The following is a 19,238-nucleotide window of genomic DNA, read 5'->3' on the forward strand; positions in this document are numbered from 1 at the left end:
TTTTCGAAAGGTAATGAAACTTTTTTATATATATATAAACCACCGCTTGAGAACACCTTAGGTGGGTAATGACAGCTACAACTCAAAAAGATATTAAATTACAAATATTGATGGACTTCAAACAGGATGGCCAATCCACAGCATCCCGCTTAACCCTTCTCACCACCTCTACTACGACCTCGCCTAAATTTCGGAAACAATAATTGTTCCTCTTCCTCCAAACCTTATAATCACTACCCAAAACAATAAATTAGCAAAATTTGCTTCAAACAGGATCCAACACCATCCCCTTACCCTTCTCACCCCCACACACACACACAAAATAGCCCATAAAACTGCTATAAGAACCAGTCACCACACCACCCTTACCTTCTTTCCAACCCCATCTCCATGCCAGGCCCAAAGGCAATCTTCTATTGACCCCAGCATTACCCATGGGGTTTTGAACGCCTCGAGGAAGCTGTCCTATACTTTTTGAGCAAACTTGCAATGAATGAAGAGGTGATTAATTGCCTCCGCACTTTTCATGCCCAGCAAGCATACGTTGAGAAGCACCATCGATCGTCTTTGGAGAATATCCACCACATGCACCTTTTCCGACCCGCCAACCATACAATTCCGCCAACTTGGGTGAGCACCATAGAACTAAGTAAAGAAAGTCTGGTTACTAGTCTCTCCTGTCGAAGCCCCTTTAAGTATCTTGTAGAAGGAGCAAACCGAGAAGCATCCCAACTTTTCTCTACTCCACACCATTGCTTCCCTTTCCCCCAATGAAGGCTGACAGTTGTGAAGACAATCTAAGAGTCCAGTTACTTGTTGCCCTTGCTGTTCGTATTTATATAATGTCCATAATGATGCTTTCTTTGTAGGCAATATTCATTCTAACTTGTATTTGGAATTGTGGATGCATTCTCTAATACAAGTACATAGAGATCTCTGATTGAATGCGTCCTCTTGTGGTTTGTTGCTTTCGTTGTGAATCTTCAGGATTCTTGCAACAATTCTTTTTGTTCAATTTTTGGCTCTTTCACTTGTTTCTGTTTGGCAGTCATATTGGAAAGGGTATCTTGCACGGAAAGGATCAAGGGAGCAGTTACTGCATTTGCGTCAAAGGGTGCAGAGGTCTGCAACAAATGTGGACAATAGCATGCGGCTTATGAACCGCCTTGTCGCGGCACTTTCACAACTGCTAAGTGATAGAGTTAGCAATATTCTGCATACTTGTGCAACATTAGGTGGGCTTTCTTTCTTGGTAATTGAGTATTGTAGGGAGAAATTTTTATTAGCTACATTATGGGAGGGAAATGATGACATACAAGCATTCTATGTGGTCCTCACATACAGTCCTGTCTATCAAACCAACATGCTGCTTCTGTAGGACATTCAAGCTGTGCAGGAAGTGATTCATCCCATAAAGATCGTATAGGGTGAAAATCAGGTTTACTGAATCATCTGGCAGGCCACACTGTGAAACTCAGTGAAAGACTGATAGTTTGATTTTACATACTGGTGGGACACACCTAATGAGTGGAGATGTTTAATTTTCGTTGTAGTCAAGCTTCGTGGTGTTGCTCCCCTTCTGCATAGCTCGGATCTCCTACACAGTTGACATGTTAGCAGGAAAGACAGCTATTGTGAAAGTTCACAACAACGTTCTGAAAGTTGTATGGATTCGTGAAATTTTTAGGGGGTTGAGAACTTGAGATCGTAGACCTTAAATAACAAGTCAGAAAGATTTCTATGATATATATATATATATATATAGAGAGAGAGATTTCTGAGAGAGAGAGAGAGAGAGAGAGAGAGAGAGAGAGAGAGAGAGAGAGAGAGAGAGAGAGAGAGAGAGAGAGAGAGAGAGAGAGAGAGAGAGAGAGAGAGAGAGAGAGAGAGAGAGAGAGAGAGAGAGAGAGAGAGAGAGAGAGAGAGAGAGAGAGAGAGAGAGAGAGAGAGAGAGAGAGAGAGAGAGAGAGAGAGAGAGAGAGAGAGAGAGAGAGATCTAAAATAGTATTACAAATATGCACACAGAGTTAGTCAAATCGTTAGGTTCCAATCATCAATGATAAGATTTACCACACAGTTAGATTCAATTAGGATTTTTGGAGAATGGGGTTCAAACATACAATTCAAATAGTTACCCACAAGAATTTATTGGAATTGCGAATCATAAGATTTAATAACAATGGTTTAGAAACAATGCTCGTATGTGATCGTTTCTCATGCTATAATTGTCTCTTTTATTAGTTTACAATGTATTGAAAATATTAGATCTCTGTGTGTTGTTATGCATGTATGTGGATACAATTTATGTGTTTATATACCTCCGTTCCATTGTTAAAAGAAGTCTTGAGCTTGATATGGTTTCAAATAATGCTGTCTGTTTTTCTTTTTCTTTTTTTTTTTTCTTTTTTTTTTTTTTCAGTTCAATTATTTGTGACAAATGAGTTGTAAAGAGTCATGTCTAGAGTATATGCCTATATGGGTGGTTGGTTTTTGTAGTTAAAATGCAAGGGTGACATGCCATTTCATGTTAGTTGTGCCAGATGAATAATAAACTCAACATAAAGGTCCAAAAGGAGTAAAATTGTCCTCTTCCAGAACAACTCTTCATCTCATCCTTTCTCCTTCAATAGTAGGGCTGTCAACGGGCTGACATGAAATCTGTCCAAGCCTGGCCCGCATTGTAGAACTCTGGCCCGAGCCCAGCCCATGATGGGCTAAAACAAACAGGCCTGAGCCCAGACTGTGATGATTATGCATGGACTGGATCCAAATCTGACCAGAGCCTGTGCCCAGCCACACTCTTTTGTGCAAGATCTAGGCTGTCCATTATGTGTGCTGAATCATGCATGATATTGACAAAAAATGCCCTTGAAACCCTAAATGGGCCAGGTTTGGGTTGGGTTGATGGACTCTTAGATGCAGCCTGAGCCCATCCCTATTAGTAAACGGGCTTAAATTTTACGCCTGGGTCAGGCCCGAAGCGGACCAAGGCCAACGTGGTCCAGCCCATTGACAGCCCTATTCAATAGGGTTCAACATGGTATAAGATTACGAGCACTGATTCCCCATATAAATTTTCCACTTCCAGAACATCTGTCTCATCTTTTCTTCTTTAGGGTTCCACATGATATAAGAATGAGAGCACTGATACCCCATAGTTCACATTTGTCCTCCATGTTAGTGGTGGTTAAGTTAAAATCGAATCATGGATGCATGGTCTAATTGGGCATGCCACATTGGTTGTTTGGTTATTATTGGTACCCTGTTGTTCACATTTGTCCTTCATTTGAATTGGATGCCTCCTAACTGGCCCAGCCGAACCAGTTGGAAATCATGGCCAATGCCAACACAAGTATGGTGCATCCCACAGACAGTTCTATTTTTTAAAATTTCCAGTACTTTGTCATGGTTTTGGATGAGTTTCTTCTCTATTTGAAACTTAGACAAAAGAGTTATGGAGCCTATTTTTACTGTTTCAAAGATATTTGATTTCATATTTTTGTGCTTGGCGGGGTCATTTGGCACTTCATGCTGTAGATGCCAACTTCTTGCAAATTCCCTTTGTGGATACCATTCAGTGGTTGTGGCAAGGTGCAGCGTGGGGCTTGACCGTGTGGGCATGTGAGTTGTGTAGAAGGGGATCCCCTGTTATTTTGGGTTGCCAACTACTCGACCATGACCATTCATGTGTTGATTCTGTGTTTAACATTTCACCTGTAAATTGGCCTTCCAAGATTCTGCTTGCTTGCCCTTCTGGGTCTGCATGTAATAGTTGGGATTGGGATCGATGCTAGATGAGAGAGTTGGCATGTGAGTGGCATCAATGTGAGCCTGTGTCATGGCTGGTTCCAAGAGCCTGGTTACACAACTTTTGTGCCTACCATTAAAGCAAATCACAGATTCTTGAGATAAAAGGCTAAGATATATTATTTCAGATTCATCATTGTCACCACCTTCACAACCTTTTCCAGCTATTTGGCGCCGCCATACTTTCTGGCACATAATAAAAAGTAGCATTTGGAGCCACAGTGCGTCTCAGAAGCAGCTCACAGAATGGTGTTAAAAGTGCTTCCAGTTTTGTGGTGTTTCTCTTGGCGCTGCAAACTGGAATCAATTGGGACCCCAAATGCTACTCCAATGCCTAACTTCTCCCCAAATGCATCTTGATTTAAAAATCCAAAGATCAGGATTCTACCACTTTCGATCCTTGCACTATGCAGAATAAGATTCAAGAGAAAATAAATAAATAACCTAAAAAAAAAAAAACTTGTAATCAAATCAGTTCAACTGCATGGATTTGCAAGAATTGGTAGCAATAAGAATGGAAATGAAAGAAAGCCAGCAAACAACAGCAGCAGACAGATCTGAGCTCATAATATAACCGCATGAACAAATGGAGATTGGGAGCTTTGTGGAATTTGTCCCATGGTTCTCCCACAGATAGGGAAGGGAATTTTGAGGCAGACTCTTTAGTGCATTAGGTGTTCTTAGATTATCCATTGACAACTTTTTACTTTTTTATTTTTTGGTCTTTTGATTGTTGAAGATACACTCTTAAGTGGTTTTTCTGTCCAACTTTTGTGCAGATATGGCTACAGAACATTCCGAGAAATGTTGTGAAACCCTCGTGGCTGCAGGGGCAATCAATGCTTTATTGAACCAAATCCAGGCAGCCAATCGTAGTGCTCCTTGTCAAGAGGTTAGAAAGCATGCACTCTCAACTCTGAGGAACCTTGGCCGTTACCCACATCTCACAGAAGTGCTGATTAATACTCATGGATCAGTTGAAATAATATTCCTGGAGCTGCTAAGGTTTGTTCATCTGACAATACCATTAGACCATGCACCATATATTTTGAACTTCCCCTCATTGGGCTGGTTGGACTTGTACTAATCTCTACTATAGATTACTAGAATCTCCAGAGGCAAAATTACATACAGTTGGTCATTCAAAACAATCAAACCATGTAATATCAGAGGAATTTAGAATGTTTTTTAAGCAATTGATAGGTCATTTAGGTAGTTTAGGATGAAGCTGTGTCAGGGTCCTCTCTACCAAAAGAGATCTACTTTTCTACAACTTCACTCTCCCAGACTGGCAAACTACTTCCTCTTTCCGGATGTGCAAATACACGTTCAAGTTTATATATATATATATATAGTATTGCCAACTGAGAGTGAGCAGATATATCAGGTATAGTTCAGTTTGTCAAAAAAGAAAAAAGAAAAAGAAGGGAAGTGTCTACTCGAGTGAGTGAAAAAAATTAGGTTTGTATTATTTTAACGCAATAAAAGAAAAAAGAAGTTTGTGCACAAACATGTGTGTGCATGCACACACCTCCATTAGGATATTAGCAATTTCCCCAGGGCTTTTCATGAAATGTGGAACACCCAATCATCAGTCTGAATTGTTCATTAGTTCCATAACACTATTGACAAGCCATGATATGTAAATCACAATTATTGGATGATCCCACCCATCTGATCAAATAGTATGACAAATGGACAGTCAAGATCAAGCATGGGGGGAAAAAATCCAATTTTCACTCAGACACGTTACCTGATTGTACTAAATGTAAACAAATTACTGAAACAGACATGGGTAAATAAAGTTTTATGAAAGATTGATCTGATGAGCTCCACTGGATCAATCATGCTGCAAAATAGTCCCAACTCTTCAATTGACCCCATCGGAATTGACAATTAAGAAAAGACAACATTAGTCCACATTTAACTAAAAGATCTTTCAGTCTATGATGCTTTTGGGCCCATCATATCAACCACCTAGATCTCTGAACCATGGGCCCGAACTGTTGAAACCAATAGCCTTGTGATACTTTGCACGTCTGAGGATAATAAAATTCCACTTTTTTCTTAATGCTAACTTTAACCCACTGTGGATTTCTTTCTTTCATTGACCTTTACTCTCTTTGTTAACTGCTTCAGAAACAAGGAGGAAGGATATTTCATTGCTGCTGACCTTCTGAAGAAGTTATGCACGAGACAGGAGGGCATTGAGGCCATTTGTAAATTACCTGCCTTTTTAAAAAGGCTTAGCAATCTTGCTGAGGATCTTGAAAGGAAGGCAAACTTGGAGAAGAGGTTGAACTATGAATAATTCTTTTCTTTTTTGTTCTTTCAAATGGAAAGTTCTGTTGGGCCCACACATGCATCTACACATGGTGGTGAGACTTCCAAGCAGTGCATCATGTAGGACCCACCTTATGGATTACCTGGTTTCAAATCCAGCAAGTTTACTGATCAGGCAGTCCACAACGGTGAGATTGGACCGTTTGGCAAAATTTAATTTTGAACACAACTTTGCTGTACTTGTTTGGCTTGATGAGTGGACCACTCCGATTTCTGGGCCGAATCATCTACACTGTTTGGTGATCTGATGCACAGCTTGGGCTTTAGCAGAACTCTTCAAATGCATGCTTGGGCACTGAATAATAATTTGAAATCACAAAAAAAATAAAATTAAAAATTAAAAAAATAATAAAAATTAAAAAAAATCATCATTCCATCACTCTTTACATGTTTCTGGTTTCATTTCATGCAGGAATCCACGTCTTGCTGCTGCAAGAGAGAACACAGAACGAAGATTAAGAGAGGCAGGTGAACTCTTGCAGTTAGTTATGAATGGATAGGAAAGTACGCTGTCTTTTTTCCTTTTGCTTCAGCTGCCAATCTTTGGGCTTTTCATTTGAAATCTTTAGATCGTGGTTTGAATTGTGCACAATGAATTGTTGTGCATAGCCGTGTCATAGTCACTGGAGAATCTTGTTTAGAATATGTTTGTCAGAGAGAATATGAAACCTTGTAATTCTATTGTGTCCTAGTCTGTGGTGTATTGGTGATATGTTGATATTAAAGGCTTATGGCTGGAGATGCTGCTGTATGGTGTGTTTGGATGCCCACCCAAATCCTGATTTGTATGAATTGGGCACTATTTTAATTTAGAATTCAAAGAAATTGCTGTTTTGATTTGTACGTACCATGGACTGGCTGCTGGTCGGTGTTCTGTGGGGCCCATCATGTTGTATGCATTTTATCCATGCTATCCATCTGTTTTTCCACATCATTTTAGGGAATGAGTCCAAAAATGAGGCAGATCCAAATCTCAGATGAACTACACCACAGGAAAACAGTGGTGATTGAACACCCACCATTAAAAACTTCCTAGGCCCCACTGTAATGTTTGTTTGCCAACCAACTTGTCTATTACGTCATAGGCCTGGATGAAGGGAAAACACAAATATCAGCTTTGATCAAAAGCTTGTGATCCCCAAGAAGTTTTAGGTGGTGGGTGTTTAATCACCACTATTTCCTGTGGTATAGTCCACCTGAGATTTGTATCTGCTTCATTTTTTGAGCTCACAAAAACAATTTGGAAAATTATGGATAAAACACATACATCATGGTGGGGTCCATAGTGCCGACCACTAGCAACTCGCTACTGAGTAGGCAATGTTGTACACATGGTTGCGCATTGCTGTATTTCTCAAATCAGTGTAATCCCATTGACAAATGATAGCGTGTGAACCAGTGAAGTACATCAGCAAATAATCAATGCACCTAATCACAAGCATCAGCGGCCCACCATCTGATGGACTACACTTGTACGAGAAAAATTGACAGAACACCAGCTGCCATATTCAATGGTTCCAAACAATGATCAACCACCCATATTCAATGTTTACATGTCAGCCACCGGCTACCCAGATGAATGGCTTAGTCATTCCTCTGACCTAGAGCCCAGCTAACGGTATTTGCTTTCATGAGACTGAGAGTTCTCCCTGGGCATGCAATTGCATGATCCAGGCTGTTCCTCTGGTGGGGCCCACTGAAATATAATGTGGCCTGATAATCAAGCCAGTCCAATCGTCACAGGGTCAGCAGATGTAATCGTCCCACTTGGACACTTCGTGAATATCCTAGGGTCAGTGATCATTTAACTGCTCAACATGAGAAATTTCTGCTCCACCTGACCTCCCCCCGCCGATTTGATAGGCACTACCTACCAGATCCGAAGATCCCAACCCTTTGACCGTGGGAATATTTTTCATTGAACTAATGCAGTTACTGTATTTTCCTCAGCGTCTTGATACTTCCATTTTGTACAGATGGGGCCCTTGGTTCTGTGATCCAGTTTGTTGATACAATAGCCCCCATTTCAATTGTTACAGGTCATGTACCTTTCCCTGACCATTTACTTGTAGGCCACTGATCCCAGGGTTGAAATCATAGAACCTGAGAGCCTGTTTAGGCAATCACCAATCCACCATTGGTTTCTTCAGATCAACAGTCAGGATCCCAAACCATGGGCCCTACATACAAACTGGTGCATCGCAGCAGTCCCTATTTTGCTGCATCATGATCATATAATACCCTTTTCTCTACATCATCATTAGCTTAGAGCAAAAGCACAAACCATACAATACCCCGTCGAGTCTGCATGACGAGATCCCTCAACTTTCCAGCAGTGCTCGATCAAACTGAGCCAAGGCCTCTCTCAAACTGACGTCTATAGAACAATCTTCATACATAGATTTACAACTCCATATTTACACTAGGATCTCGTCTTATACGATTATACGCATACCGCTGAGTTCTCTGTTCTAGGGAGCCATAAGGATCTTCCTGAATTCGTGCCTCTTAGAAGGGATACATCCAGAACTGGCTAATGAGTTTATCCACACCTGATCAGATCTTACAGACTCGTCGTCATCATTCCTATGCCAGCTCCAGAAAGCATAAGTTGAATTTACAATCCTGAGCTCGCCATGGCCGAAACTTGCTTCGCGGAAGACCGACCACTCTGGTATGGGATTGATGTACCTGTTGATCCATTCACTTCAGTACGATGAGAAAAAGACATGCAAGAGTATTTTTTGTGGAATGCCTGTATTCTAAAGAACCTGGATTTCTTTGATACTCTGGTAGAGTATGAAGCTTAAATTGTGGAACCCACTGTCGTTAAGTCATGGTCCTAAAAATCAGATTGGTTGAACTATCCTAACCTCTGATTTGTGGACACTTGTTTGTGGAAATAGCACAATTGGATATTTTTTCATTTTTAACCGTCCAATCAGATAGATAATCAAATGAGCCTGATTTTTGGTTCATGAAACATCTAAATTAGGACTCATGATTTGCACAGTTTAATTTAGATCTCTTGTATGGCATATATGCAATTTCTAAGTAATTTTGAAGTGCCTGAGTGTCATCCATCTTACTCTGACAGAGTACCAATGTTTTTCTCAAATGGAAAAAGAAAGAAAGGGTAAAAAAATCACCCATCTCTTTTTTTATTACAAAAAAAAAAAAAAAAAAACATGTCATTATAAGCTCCAACAAAGATACATAGCTAGAACATGAGACCAGATATGGGGCGACCGCCTCGTCATCTCATACTGCCTAAGACAACAACCGTTTACACCTTGTTGTTTTACAGATCCACCATCAGGTTACGAGTCTAGAATGATTTCAAAAAGTGCCAAAATGGTAGAAAGATGTAGATGGGCTTTTGAAAAAATATCCTACCTGAAATCTTTTTTGTTTCTAGAGAACTCCATGGTATTCCAAACACCAATCAAGATACATGCAGATTTATTTTTATATTTATATTTATCAAGGGTTAAATAAACTACCACGTGCATTTGGCAAGAAGCCTTTGTGACAACTCATCCATGGTACACATGGCATAATGCACGCCGACCTAGACTGACTGTCATAATGACAAGTGCCGCTTTACATGGATCAAAGCCTGAAATTCACACTCTACTAGGACTCTCACCCACTTAAGCCAAACAATTGGCAAGGGAGTTTGCTGCTGTAGGAATTAATTAAAGGAAATTGAAACTACAGAAATCAGCCCTCAAATTTCATTGATAATCTGATTTGGCCCATTGAACTTGGGTTGGCAGCTACTTTCTTCTTATCTATGTATTCAATGGCCACAAAACAGATCATTAAGATGTTTTGATCAGTAGGGATGCAAAAAGGTTGGGTCAAGGGGAGTTCCAAGCTCGACAGATTCAATAAAAGGATCTGGATTTCAGCCCTAGATCTGACAGATTAACAGGGGAATTTGTGTCTATGTCAGGTTGGAAGATGGAGGATTTAGACGCAATCCATTTATCTATGAGTCAATCTGAGTTGGGTTTGCCTAACCTATCTAATGTAGAGTTCCTATCAAGCACCATATCACATATTTTCTTGCGTAGGCCATCAACGTCTTAGTTAACTGCCTTAATTAAAGAAAGCTACTAATAAACAAAATCAACTACTTTTAGAATGTGAGTTCATGAAAACAATAAGTGGTAATCAAAGATAAAAAGAAAAAAAAAATTAAACTATATGTGCATAGGACCAAGTCCCTTTCTGGGTGGTCCAAACCCAATTCATTAAAAGTCATGTCCAAAGCGGATTAGGTCTGGTAGCCTTTTACAGGTTCCAAATCCACGCCATTTGATAATCAGGATGGTGTTTGGAACCAGACTCAACCCAAGTCACCCAAACAGGTCCAAATTCGATACAAACCCATTTATCATTGACGCAACCTGGCCCATTTCTACTCCTATTCGTCAGTGTGATTTTCAAGCTATGCTCCATCTAGAGCAGGACCCGCAAACTGGACTGGCATGCATTCATGCCACATTTACAATGGATTGCAAAGAAGTGATACTTCGTGGCAAACATATATGAGATTAACTGCCTAAAGGAGAGCATAGAGGACAAATACATATAGTTTTAGCTCGAAGGAAAAATAAATAAATAAAAGCTATACTATGGAATCTGAGCAAAATCTAAAAACCAGATTTTGGTGAATTTTCATGTCAAAAAAGAAAAGAAAAAAAGAGAAAAGCCACATCTACAGTATGGCAATATAAAGACATGCAAGGAGATGCTTACCAATGAGCTAAACCCTCTCTGTTACCTCCATCACCAATTGTTATGTGGACAGCTCCACAAGGATCCACTTTCCCATTGTTGACACGTTTCTGACAGACAAAATCAGTGTTATTATAAGGTGAGTACTACATTCTAAAATAAAATGCGCAAGAATCGCTATTTGGATTACCGAGCGTTCATAAGCATGTACATGACCAGCAAGAACAATGTCTACGCCTGCAGCATAAAGCAATGGCTCCATTGCAGCCATCATATCATCCCCTTCTCCTTGGTGAGCCCGATTACTATTATACCATGGTGCATGGAGTAGCACTAGAAGCCAGGGTGTCTTTTGCCTGTCTACCTTCGAAAGATCGGCCTATAAAACCCAAGCACGGAAAGGGTGTTATCTTCATAAGAAGCAAGTCACAAATCTGATTCTCCGCAAAGAAACTTCTCAAGATATTTTCAAGATATGAGAATTTTATCAGTATATATTCAGAAAATCTAGTGGAAATAAATAATAGAAAATGACGGGAAGAATAAAGGAAAATAAATCAATGATAATAAAGAGATGGAGATCATGAGGGGGAGAGAAGGGAAGGTTAGGAAAAAAATGGGGTTCCGAGAAAAATAGAACTTTTGGATTTTTAAAAGAAATAAAATAGAATATTTATCAGAAAAATACTGTGATATTATTGGGGATATTTAAAACCAGTGTTCAAGATATCGATATGGGTACAAGTTTCATTGGCCGGGGATACGAAAGCACTATTGATATCGCCAATAACCAGAAATGTGGGGAATTATTGGAGAAACATGGGGAAAACGATGAAATTTTTCAGTGAAACTTCAGGAGATGCTAAAATCTGCATATTTGCATATTTAGGAATAATAAAATCTGCATATTTGCGTATTTAGGAATAATAATAATAATAACAATGCTCACACACACAATGTGTTGTCATATTATGGTCTCAATATCGCCCATGTTGCAATAACGATAATATTTATCAATATTATCGTTGACAAATTGAATAGTGCATAAAACCAATACGAAAAATTTGAAATGGAAATTTTTTTAATAAACAGATTTTTGGCGATATCAATACATTGCCAATACTATGGAAATAACACCTATACACTGGCGATACAAGCAACATATGGAATTTACACAGAAATTTTTTTTAGCGATACATTGATGATATCGATACATTGGCAATAATACAAGCAACGCCTGGAATTTACACAATCGAAAGTTGGCGATGCATTGGTGATACTTAGTGATACATTGCCGATACCTGGAATTTCTGATACTGCCAGTGTTATCGGTATCACTTCCAATGTTAACAGTATTGCTAAGCTGGAGATACGGGTAATATCGGGGATATTTTGATAATACTAGGGATGCTTCAAACAATGTTTAGATCATAATGGGGTATTATGGAAAAAATATCATTTCCTCAAATTTACCGAGAGAGTACCACTATCATCATCACGATCATTCTAGCCCAGTCCCAACTATTTGGGATTGGCTTTATTTTTTCTAATGATTAATTGGCAAAAGTTCAACAACCAGCTACCTACCTAACATCAACCCACATGGAAACTTTCTAAGGGTTAGGGACTGATGGATGCACCGCTACCAAGCAGGGCTAGGGATGTGCTAAAGAGTATCACTATATTTTCAAAATATTAAAGATGCTTGTCACTATGATATGAACGAGGGTAGCTTGCTCCAAAAGAAGAAAATGCTGTTAATTTTACATCATGAAAATATTCTTTCAAGAGGAATGCTAATTGCACATCGATCTCTCACAGGAGCATGTACATGATCCTGACTGCTTATGTGGCAGTGCAATTCATATATGATCTGCGTCCCAAAAATAGGCCAATTGAATAATACCATCCACACAATTGGAATGGAGCCCAAAATTGAATGGTAGATGCTTTTTCTCAGTTGAGCTGTTAGGATCATCTAATTGGCCCAATTGGCCCACATATGGTGGAACTGGCAAGAAGAATGGTTGTGCACTTTCCCATGTGTTCCTATGGGAAATCGTGTGCAAGTGCAAAAAATGTAATATAATCATGTAGAACACAGTCGTCTTCCTTGAGTGTAATAACTGCTGCTGCTTTTGGCAAGAAGGCCATGGAGGGGAGAGAGAGAGAGAGAGAGAGAGAGAGAGAGAGAGAGAGAGAGAGAGAGAGAGAGAGAGAGCTATCAAGAAATTCTAAAATGGGCAATTTTGTCAGTATGAGATTACGATGTCCATCTGCCATAACACTAAGTTGTCGCGTCTCATCCACTATACATTTGGCAGAGGTTGCATGCTCATCCAGACAGAACCAAAAACTACACGTTCGGATATGCTAAATGTCCAATTACTTGCCATCACATAGACAAATGAAAAATAGTTAGCAGCCTGAATTCATTGAGTGGAAAAAAAAATAAAAAATCAGATAGTTAAGCTTGTCCTACCAGTCTTTCAGGCTATGATCTATTGACGATGGGACCCACAATTGGAGAGGTCTTGATTGACAGTGCCACACATATATGGTGTGTACAGTGGATGAGTTTCCTAACTCGGTGAGTTGTGAGTCTTGTGACAAACCGGCATTGTACTCTAGCCTGCCTATTGATGTTTGGTTTCAACTCACACAAAATATGGTTCCTTTTACACGCTTAGAAAATCTCAATTCTGTTCTTGTCATTTTTGGGAAATCGAATTATCCTTTGCACAAAATGGACTAACCTTCAGCCAACTATATTGATCCGAGTACTCATCATAATCTGTGTAAGAACCAAGCATGATCACATGCACCCCTGCAACTTCAAAAGAGTAGTACAGATTCGAAGTCGATCCACTCTCTTCGTAAGGCATCTTCCATCTTGCATTATAGGCTGCAAATCCAGCTTTAAGGAGCGGTATGCTCTCCTTCTCATGGTTCCCCTCTGTCACCATCCATGGCCTAGCACTTGCAAGTGGCTGCACCAGCTTCCCAAAGGAGTCCCATAGGTGTTGTTGATAGTCGGCATATGAAAGGTCTCCAGGGAGCAAATGCAGATCATATTTGCACTTGCCTATGTGGTCTAGAGTCGATGATGTCCATCCTGTCTGACCAAGATCGCCCGCAACGGCAAAAGTAATTGGGAATTGAGATGGAGGGGTCTTAAGATTGAACTCTGCACCTTGTCCTCCACATCGATAGAAATAAACCGTGTCATCTTTGAGAGGTCCGATGACCACATGATGTATCTTTCCTGAACTATAAAATAGGTAGCTGTAGGATGTGCTTTCCCCTTGAGATGATGCTGTGTACTTTCCTGATGACGTTCCGTATTCAACAACTGAAGGGGAAGATTTGTCATCAGTGATCCATGTAACTCGCATGTGCTTGTCCCCCACCAACGAAATGTGGACCTGTAAAAGCCAATGATCTAGTTGCAGGTGAAATTAATCAAAATGCAAAATGGTGTAGTAAAGATACATCTAGGGTGCATTTGGATGCACTATCCAATCGAATTGCAACTTTTTAAGGATAATTGAAATTGCAAAGTGAAAAGGTTTTAATTGCCTTCCATAGTATCTATATTGAGAAATGGGACTTCAAATTGCAATTATGTTACTTTTAAGTGGTATTGAAAGGGATGCAACAGCAATTTTAGGGATTTTCTCATCATGAATGCTAGGTAACACAATACAATTTGGTCTGTTGCTCTTGTTTTCGCTACTCAATTAACTTGCACATCCAACCACAACCTTAGGTTAATGTCCCATTTGGATATACCCTCGAATCTCATTTAGACTGGATTTGCTGGTGGAACAGATGGGAATCGGTTCTGCTGATCCTTAGAGATACCACAGAAAATCGAACGCAGTAGGGGAACTTCCATTTTTTCCACCTTTCCTGACCCAGATCAGTATTCCATGCGTTCCATGTCTAACCTGATACACATTGCATTTCATTTTTTAGCGGAAAAGCAATTATTCCCACCCTACAATGAGAGGGACATTAAAAAAATTTTAAAAAAATGTACCCTAAAGGAATAGGATGTCAATGAGAGAGAGGTCCATACTTTCCGCCGTGTGATGTATTGTACTTTTATAAAAGCTCATGAAATGAAACATCTAATCTTCTGAACCAGATTCCCTCCTAAAACAGAAGTTTGATATATTGGTTGGCAGTGGTGAACAAATCTTACACTTGAATAGTAACCCATTCTTCTTGTTCTTGTCAAGAGCTCTAATCTTCCACATTTGTGGGAAATACAAGGAATCTGATAGATATGGACATCCATTCTACTTCTTCTTCATTTTTCTTTTCTTTTCTTTTTTATTGTATTTTTTATTTTTTATTTTTTGGAAATATTCTTTACTTAGCAGTTAGCATATTGTATGAAACGTTTGAGCACATTTGCCAGGCCTTACATTGTAGATACCTAAGAAACAAGCTATGTCCATTATCATGGGCTTTTTAATTGACCAACTCCTGAACCACAATAAAATTCTTTTAAGAATTAGTTCCCCATTCAGAAAAGCCCAATTAGGAAAGCCATCAGCCTTCTTCCAGCCAGAAGCTATGTGAAAATTTCTTAGATGCCAACATATAGGCCAAACTTCTGATAGGAACATGCGCATCAAGATTTTGAGCTTCTTCTTGTTCTTCTTTTTAGAGATTAGATTTTGAAAATACAGATGATGGAGATGGTAATGAGTAAAATTTTCTAGTTGTTGTGATTTATACAGATGCTTGCAATGCCAACAAGAAATCCTACTATTTGTGGATCACGTATACCATTTCTTTTCTTTGAAATTTCTTCTAGAAAAATAATACACCATGATGAAAATTCTCTTTCTTTAACTGATGCCATTTGGAACTCAACTTTGTTTCTAGACTAACATGTCCACGATTCCTAGTTTGGTACTGGTGTTCTAACAATTTTCATAATGGCACCATATGAAACATACCCTGCAAAAAAATTAAAAATTAAATAATAATAATAATAATAATAATCATTCACTCAGTAGCTGAGGATGACAAGGTCAATTGTGAATCTTCTAATGTAAAACCAGATGTTGCCTGATGATGTCAGTAAGTGGATATCTTACAGGGTGAGAACTTGCAATCGAATGATTATCCAAATAATTCCTAGACATCATCAAAGCACTTAGCAAGTTCCGTAACACTATCTCAGTCCACGAATATACGTCAGTCCAAAATTTCATCAACTAAAAAGAGTGGTCGTTCAAAGTTTATACAAGTTTTAAGAACGGACATAAATGACAATTGTGGTGTTTGAGCATTTAAATGTTTAAGAGGAATGATACTACCAAACACCGTCTACCAAACTTTCTTCCATCAACTTCTTGTAGGAAAATAAATGTAACTATGTGACTTATCCACGTATCCCTGTGGAGCATTATATCTTTCTCTCAAGTAAATATATGTGTGTATGTTTGTCGTTGGGGCTAAAACAACAACTTGTTGCCCTAGGACTCTCCCTTTTTATTTCCTTCTTCCTTCTCTTCTCCTCATCTGATGTAGGACAATTAACTACTTGCTCTAAAAGCTCGAACCGTTAGAGCATGACGAATCAATCCCTTAATCTCATAGCCCAGGCCCCACATCTCATGGGTTAGGACCTCGGTTGAACTCCCCTTGTGGGCCCCAAATCACATGGGTACCACCTCACATGGGCCGCCCACCCCGAGTGTGCCCCTGCATCCCACAGGCAACCTCACTCGAGCCCAGTGTGAAAATGCCCCTTCATTATCATCTCTTCCCTTTAAGCTCCCCAGTTTCTACTCTCTCTTAATTCTTTATATGTAACCGAACTCCCTTCGCTAGCAAAAGAGAATGATTGTTGGGACCAACATCCTGAGAAATTGTTGAAGGTTTGAACACTTCAGCAATGCATGCATCCACAGCTTCCTCCATTCCAGTAACACTTCAAGTGTTACAGGACATTTCTCTTACAAACTCTTCCAACATTAATGTTATCAACTTCATCTATGAATTTCATAACCTCAACTTCTTCGAATTCATTCAATTCAAAATTGCCTAACTAATAAGATAGATACTTCTTCTTCTTCTTTTTTTTACAGAAGTTTCTCCTATTTGTCCCAAACTTGAGTGGCGATTAAATTTCTGTCTGCTCAAACTTCTTAAAACAGTGTCCTTCCAAGATCATCAATGGTGGTTGAATTTTTCTCCTTTCCAAATTCTCCTTGATAGATTGTTCTCGACCATGTAAACATCCCCAATCACTTCACAAAGGCTGCAACCTTCGAGAAACATATTCCCATGTAGTTCAAAGATGGGTTGCATGGGGCGACTTGGTTCAAATAGCCCCAACTCACCCAACTTGACTTGATACAAATGAGTTAGGGACAACTTTGGGAGCGAGTCTGCCCAAGTTGGCCCCTACTTCTATGTAAAGGTGGATGAAGCAGATCGTTTGTGACCAAAACCGGTATATATCAGGCAATAAGTACCGGTTTCGGCCAATACTTCATAACTTATGAATACTAGTGTGCCCATATTCAGACTTCACTGAGGAAATCCCATTTGGGTCTTGTTTTGAATACAAGTACCATATATGAGACATCATATCCAAATCCAATCATATTTGGGTATCAAATTGACTCCTGTCATTTCTTATCTCGAGCACAGCTTAGTGCTCCAAATGGAGTTTGAATCTGTAATCAGATCCAGATACGAAACTAGACTCAGGTTTGAGTCCAAATCCAGATTCAGATCCATACTAGAAACATGCATCTTATATGGCTTAAATATAACTAAATAACAAATGAAACAAAAAAGTCATAAATTTGGGTAGCCGACCCAACATGACCCCATCCTAATCGGATACAAATATGCAGGACCCAAATCTAACCTGAGATCGAGCCCAAATTCTAGAACCATATCGAATAAAATCGAGTTGGATACTTTGGATATCCACAGATTCAGGTGCCTTTTGACAACCTACTCAATATGACACGTTGGATGTAAACATCACTACTTAAGGCACACTCCCACTCACAATAAAACTTAAAAACACAACCTAAAGTAGCATTAGCAACAGACGGGAAGCTCGGCTGATCTAGACTGAACTTGGACCAGCTTGACCTGTAGGCCGGGTTGGGCAAATATTCAATGGCTAAGATATTCTAATCTGGGTGACTTTTGTTGCATGATCCATCCACAATGATGTTCATGTGCCTTTCATGTACAAACACTTACAGCCCGAGCATTGTATGATACATCCAAATACTCGAAATTTCAATGTGTCTGTGCATACAGGTTGAATTTCCCCAAAACAGTAACAAAATGACACATGGAAAACCTAACTGAACGAATTATTTCCTAACCTCGTGCCCTAGGTGCCCATAATCCGGACCGTTCATTTCGCCGGTCTGGACGTAGATCCGACACGGTACGAAGATCTCAAAAAGGAGATCGCCAATTCAGTCCAATCAAGGACGGTGGTCCATTCAGGGACGGACCTATCCAGTGAACGATCCGGATCATGGAAAACCATGCCGCGTGTCCGATTTCACCAGATAAGGATTAGATTTCACATCTACAAATAGTCAAAATCGCAATTTCTCCGAATTTCCCGATAATCAGAAACATAGAATCCAAAAGCAGGATCCGTGGCGAGAGAGAAGCTTGCCTGTTGTGGGACGGAAGGATGCTTGGGTTTCCATGGAAAGGAGAGGGTCTCCCGAGGAGGAGGGCGCACGTACTCGGCCGCTGCGGATGCTGACATCAGCAGCAGAACCGACGCTATCAGCATCAATCCCATTTTCTCCGCCATTTTCCTCCTCTATTTTCCGTGGGCTGGTTTTCGCAGAAGAGATAAAGAGACGGGCGATGGCTACTCGCGAGTAGCTGTTTGAATCTAAAATCCTACTATCGTACGTGAGATAATGTAACGCAGATTAGGTGCGGCCCTTACGGTGAGGCCCACCTTGATGTATTTATTATATATCCACACCGTCCATCTGTTTTAAAATATTATTTTATAGCATAAAAACAAAAATTAAGAAGATCTGAATCTCAGGTGGATCATACTATAGGAAACAGTGGTGAGTGAATGCTCTACCATTAAAAAATTCCTGGGGCCCACCATAAGGTTTCTGCAGTGTTTATTTTCCATCCAACCTTTTGATAAGGTCACATGGATGAAGGGAAAGAACAAATATCAGCTTGATCTAAAATTTTCGTGGCTCATTAATGTCAATCACCTGTTTCCTATGGTATGGTCCACCTGAGAAATGGATCCACTTCATTTTTGGGGTCCTGTACTAAAGTGATTTGAAAAAACGAATGGG

At 39.7% G+C, this 19,238-nt stretch overlaps 2 protein-coding genes across 7 annotated transcripts in view; one reads left to right on the forward strand and one right to left on the reverse strand.

Annotated features, from left to right (window-relative positions):
- LOC131239954 (uncharacterized) overlaps positions 1–6,991 on the forward strand; it is a 52,888-nt gene extending 45,897 nt beyond the window's left edge. For all 6 annotated transcript variants that reach the window (XM_058237931.1, XM_058237916.1, XM_058237939.1 and 3 more), the window contains 4 exons: positions 1,049–1,235; positions 4,587–4,812; positions 5,947–6,102; positions 6,563–6,991. In XM_058237931.1, the coding sequence (XP_058093914.1) occupies positions 1,049–1,235; positions 4,587–4,812; positions 5,947–6,102; positions 6,563–6,650 (657 nt within the window). In that variant the 3' untranslated portion in view covers positions 6,651–6,991. The remainder of the gene's footprint in view (positions 1–1,048; positions 1,236–4,586; positions 4,813–5,946; positions 6,103–6,562) is intronic.
- Positions 6,992–8,377: 1,386 nt separating this feature from the next.
- LOC131239986 (purple acid phosphatase 18) lies at positions 8,378–18,763 on the reverse strand. Its single transcript, XM_058237960.1, has 5 exons — positions 18,578–18,763; positions 13,653–14,321; positions 11,087–11,275; positions 10,918–11,006; positions 8,378–8,841 (listed from the first exon to the last, which is right to left on the reverse strand). The coding sequence occupies exons 1-5, from the start codon at positions 18,719–18,721 to the stop codon at positions 8,622–8,624; spliced, it is 1,311 nt and encodes a 436-aa protein (XP_058093943.1). The 5' UTR covers positions 18,722–18,763; the 3' UTR covers positions 8,378–8,621.
- Between the last annotated feature and the right edge of the window lie 475 nt (positions 18,764–19,238).

This window comes from Magnolia sinica, chromosome 1 (genome assembly GCF_029962835.1).
Source record: "Magnolia sinica isolate HGM2019 chromosome 1, MsV1, whole genome shotgun sequence".
Taxonomy (NCBI): domain Eukaryota; kingdom Viridiplantae; phylum Streptophyta; class Magnoliopsida; order Magnoliales; family Magnoliaceae; genus Magnolia; species Magnolia sinica.